At 37.5% G+C, this 5,266-nt stretch overlaps 1 protein-coding gene across 1 annotated transcript; it reads right to left on the bottom strand.

Annotated features, from left to right (window-relative positions):
- Positions 1-211: 211 nt before the first annotated feature.
- On the bottom strand, positions 212-4,439 carry RCA (rubisco activase). The gene is made up of 7 exons (XM_089796711.1): positions 4,295-4,439; positions 3,072-3,406; positions 2,708-2,813; positions 2,517-2,602; positions 1,746-2,218; positions 1,012-1,293; positions 212-601 (listed from the first exon to the last, which is right to left on the bottom strand). Exons 1-7 carry the CDS (start codon positions 4,337-4,339, stop codon positions 486-488), a joined length of 1,443 nt encoding a protein of 480 aa, XP_089652837.1. The 5' UTR covers positions 4,340-4,439; the 3' UTR covers positions 212-485.
- Positions 4,440-5,266: the final 827 nt, after the last annotated feature.

Below are 5,266 nucleotides of genomic sequence, written 5' to 3'. Positions count from 1 at the left end.
TATTGCTAATAGTGTTCAGCTCCACTCTTTCGTTCTATAATTGTCATTTATCGTGTATATTTCTGCTTGAGAAAAACGCTTATTCAATTAATTGTTTGGGAGAAGGAATCGCCTTCAAGAGAAGCACTAGAGCGAAACAAAAGAAGAATGGAAGTACTTCTCAGAAGTCATAAAGATACATGAAAGTATTCGTCAAGCATAACATCCAGACTTGGCAATAGAAGAAACTAGACCTTTAACATTAAATATTACGAAGATACTTCCCAAACATTGAATTCATAACCTCAAATTGTAAAAAGAGCTGGAAACAAATAAGAGTTCAAACATACATCTCCTTTTCTAGACATACTATCTGATATGAGGACATCATTTGGGTAGCTAGTGGCATCTAATGCTTTACAATTAGGTATATCTATGCCAAGTAGATAAGTCGCTTCATCGGCACTTCTCAATCTCCTTAATGCTAAAGCATGTTCGTGTTACTCCTAGAAGTTGTACACACAGGTTCCATTGTCACTTCTTGCTGTTGGGTCGAAATTTTCTGCATTTGGGTCGGTGCAACCTTCAGGGACGGGTAAGTTCACTTGCTGTGCAGCCTTACCTGCAATTACCACAACAAAAGCAACGTTCATCTGTTTCTGACTCTCCGTTTGTACAACTCCTGAAGTTTTAGGTCTATGCAAATTCTTTTAAGAAAAATATTGTTGTAAGTGATGTTGGCCTACAAGCCTAGAAGTAAAGGGATGTCATCTGTTGCAATTGTAAAAAAGCATCATAGGCACATTCTCAAGGGTTCACCGTAAGATCAAAGTACAATAGATTATATACTCCAAAGATTGAATAATCTATTATAGATTCATAGAACCTATCCATATCTCATGAACAACTTAGTCATTGAAGCTTATCAATAAAGAGCAACTTTTTTTATTGAAATTGTTGCTTCTATTAGTACAAGCAATGATTCATGTTTGGATCACAGAACCTTGGAAAACGGAAAATGAAATTACTGACCATAAAAGGCACCACTTTTAATGGAATCATCATTAGCTTCCCCAAGAGCAGCTTCGGACATGTACTTATCAGCCAATTGCACACGTTTGACATTCTCTTGCTCTTTAACTAACATGTTTCCATACTCAAGAAGTTTCTCCACTGTCATTGCGGGCTTCTCAAAAGTTGGAGGACCGTCCCTTGAGTTGACCAGCTTCTTCCCAATGCCCTCTACCCCGACTTCACCTATCCACTTTCTCACCTCATCGTCATATACCCTCGCCCTTAGGGCACCAAAGAAATCTGCAACAGTCAGTTCAAAGCTTAGTACATGTTCACGCTTCCATATAAATCTACACTGTACAGATATTCGGTATAACTGTAACTACCATTGGATTTAAGTAAGAATAAGGTTGAGCTAGGGTACGTACACATGGAAAAGATTTTTGGTCAATTTGTCCTTCTTGCAATACTAGACATTAAAGGGGAAAAAGTTTGCTTGTAGATTTTGAGAGAGTAACATTATTTGTATGCTGTTTCTGGATTTGATTGTGTGGGTGTTTTTTCATCAACATTTTGGATTGCACTCCATGATCCATTATCAGGATGATAGAGAAATCCTGCTTTCTGTCATTCTAATGATGGATCGTAGAATATGATCTGAAGTGTTGATGTAAACATGCAATCGAATCTATAAGCAGCATTCAAATTATCTGATAGATAATGAAAATCTACTCACTATTGTTATAACTTACCAATTGACTGGCCAGGGAAAGAATCCACAATCTTGACAATGGCAGCATCAGAAATGTTGTCTGTGCGGAAAATTCCCTTGCAGACTCCAATTCTGTCATCCCTGGTTGGAGCCCAATAGAACTTCTCCATACGACCATCACGAATCAATGGGGCATACAGAGTTGAGAAGTCATTTCCTGTCACAACAATGGGAACACGGGGATTGTCTTCCTTGTTGTACATACCAGGAAGCTGAACACTGGTGGGATTATCCGCAATGTTCATGAGTGTGGCATTCACCATTTGATTGTTCACTGTATACTGAGTTGTGCCTCCCATTCTTCCCGCCCCTGCATCGAGATCATTGATGAAGAGAACGCACATCTTCCCTTTCTTAATTATATCCGCTGCTTCACGGTATCTTTGCCTGATTAGCTTTGCAGGCTCTCCTGCATTTCCACTTTCAAGCTCTCCCGCACTCATCATGATTGGACTGTATACACATCATAAAAAGAATACCACATTTAAACTCAAATTACCCTTTACAGGGACAGAACTTATGATTTACATACCTAGTGTGTAATACCCAATTTTTCTCTCAAATTGAAAAATCTAGAAAAGATCCCCGTTTTAGATGCAAAAATCCATTATAAACCTAGAAGCAACCTCAACAGTACAACACAAGGCTAATTTCCATTGAAGTGGCTCTATGCAACCCACACATAAAGAACGACTATGAACAAAGGCATGTGCAAACAGAAGGATTCAAGGGGAAGAAAAAGATAACTCACTTAATCCCTAGCTTTGCAAAAACAAGCTCACATTGGAACGATTTTCCTTGACCTTTGCCTCCCCATATACCCAAAATGAGAGGAATCTGAAATGAACAAGAGAGATAAATCATCAGTAATAATAAAATAGACTGTCAAAAAAATTTAATCATGGTTCTGGATTCTAAGAAGATGATTCATATCTCTATTACCTTTATGCTGGGCAAATTCATAAAGTTCTTGGCAATATGAACGACCAACTTATCCATGAAAGCAGGAGCAATGTAATACCCATCTTTGGTGTTGTCCCATAAAAGCCTGTTTATAGGATTAAACTCGCGGTTCAGATTATAACAAAATAAGTACCTCTAAATATGGGTCTGAAATATGGGAATGGGTACATTCCCAGTGTTCTAGTGTCCATTCATCCAGCATTACTATCCAACTCTCTATAAGATTATGAATTTAACCTAGTCACTATTATAGGATGTACCAACCAAGAAATTGACCCCATGACATTTTGTGACAGAGCTGATATGCAAGCACAAATAATTGATTTTACATGTGGAAACTTACGTGCGTTGGGCAGTGCTGAGATATTCATAGGAGCTCAAAACAGCATGGTGGGTACCATCTCCCTGGGGAGCCTGAAAGAGAGTGTCAACCAATCCCTTTCCTCGAGTGATATCCTGTTGGTCGTCTGAAGTATCATAGGCGAGCCCCTTCCACTTGTCCTTATCAGTTTGCTTTTTCTCGTCTATCTCAGCACAAACTTTAAAGTTGTTGTTCGGTTTTCCATGTCTCATTGGATTTGAAGAGGACTTTCTAATACTAGAACCAAAGAACGAGGTGTAACTTGAACCCAGAGTCTTTGGGTACGATGCCTGGCCACTGCTTGACAATGCCATAGTCTGTGAAGAGCGCCATGAAACAAAAATTGTCAAAATAAATTCATTTTAAAGTGATGAGGTTCATAATTTCGTGGTTCATATAAGTAATTTACAGTCCAACACACTAATTGAACTCTAATGGGATTGAGTAAATTAAATCTGAGGATAGGAATGGGTCTGTGGGAGATTACAATTCAAGCACACCCATTGTCATAAGTTAGAATCTAGCCTAGTCTATAATGTTCATGACCACGCACGCCCTTGTATGCTTGGGTGATGAACTGTAAAACATGCATCACAGCAAGTTCCTTCCACCTATATCTCTAGATGTTCCATAGTTATTTAACCAAGACTATGATGAATTAGGTTGGTACAGAACAGGGATTTATTTCATATAGAAACAGTGATTGCACAGGGGGTTAAACAGATTGAAGATAATTAAGCTTCAAGTATGAAATATGGCTACATGATTTACAGATATATTTTTACAATTATGATCCCTACCTAAAATTGTTCTTGCTACATGTAGTAGGGAGGAATTGGGTCCTGTACATTATGCCATATAAAATGAAATATCTTAATCGACTAGGTTACTCAAAAATTTAGGGTAAAGTGGGTTGCTTCAAAATGCAAGAACTAGATTGGCGCGTTACATGGGTCCACTAAAACAGGACCAATTTGAATTGCTTAAAAATACACATCTAAACATATTGGGTTGCTGTAGAATCCCTAAAGAAGTGCTTATAAAGGATATATTATAGCGAATTGGGTCGATGGAACAGGAATCTATAGGCAAAAACAAAAATAAATAAAAAATTCAATTACAGCAAATCTTCTCGGAAACCTTCAAAATGCATGTATACATACTGGTTTGCTGCAAATATAAGAAGAAAATGTAGTGGACTTAACCTGTGTCATATTGATGGAACCAACAACAGCTACAGAAGTAGCCATGGTGTGCTCTTTCCTGTTTTCCCCTTTACAGGAGGCGCAGACCTACGAATTATATGCAGATAAATGCAATCTCCGAAGCACTGAAGACCATCCACGAGATGTATAAGGATGGAATTTCAGTCTCTTTATAAGCAAGAGCCCAATCTCCAAGCCCATGAATCTAAGCCACCAATCCCTGTCTTCATTTTCCTTTCTTTTTTCTATTTTCTGAATTTTACACGATAATGCAATGGATGGTCAGGAACTTTGTGAGCCACAGATCGGGGTCTGGGGATAAAGTACCAATAGCAATGTTTAACAAACTCCTCCGCCACACAAAGGCAAGCCAATTACCGTAATTACTCCCAGTTATTTGGGCTTGGTTTTCATGCATTTTATCTTCAATAATTTAGGCTTACGTTGAAGATTCAATAAAGCGACACACAATGTGGGTGCCATTGCTCTAGTGACCTCATATTCCTTGTCAGGAGGGAGGAACACGGACAAACTCGAAGAAGGTACAAGAAACTACTGGACTTGGTGATTGAATTGATATGCATTTTGGGCATCCCTTTTATAAGGCTTTTTCCTAGTGATTAACGGTAGCAAAGCTTTTGACGCTCTCTTCTAGGGAATTCAATATTTTTTTAAAAACTGATATAATCTTTGATTAACTTTGAAAGTAATAGTATATAATAGTTTTTAAAAAAAATAGGGTGGGTGGTGAAAAGATATATTGTTAATATTTAAACAAGATAAGAGTTTGAAACAAAGATGACGAGGACAAATTCTATGTATAAGTATTTGTCTTTTTAATAATATCATCTTATTGTTCATACATTTTCTTTTCTATCGGTTGTAATTGCTTGTTATTAAGAATATATTTCTGTATCCTAGGGATATATGACGTTCAATATAAATTTTAAAAGACATTTTATTTATCGGCGA

This window comes from Cupressus sempervirens, chromosome 8, assembly GCF_028749045.1.
Source record: "Cupressus sempervirens isolate cs-2001-9-10 chromosome 8, ASM2874904v1, whole genome shotgun sequence".
In the NCBI taxonomy this organism is placed as follows: domain Eukaryota; kingdom Viridiplantae; phylum Streptophyta; class Pinopsida; order Cupressales; family Cupressaceae; genus Cupressus; species Cupressus sempervirens.
The sequence above is the reverse complement of the archived record's forward strand: the minus strand, read 5'-3'. Positions and strand labels throughout refer to the sequence as shown.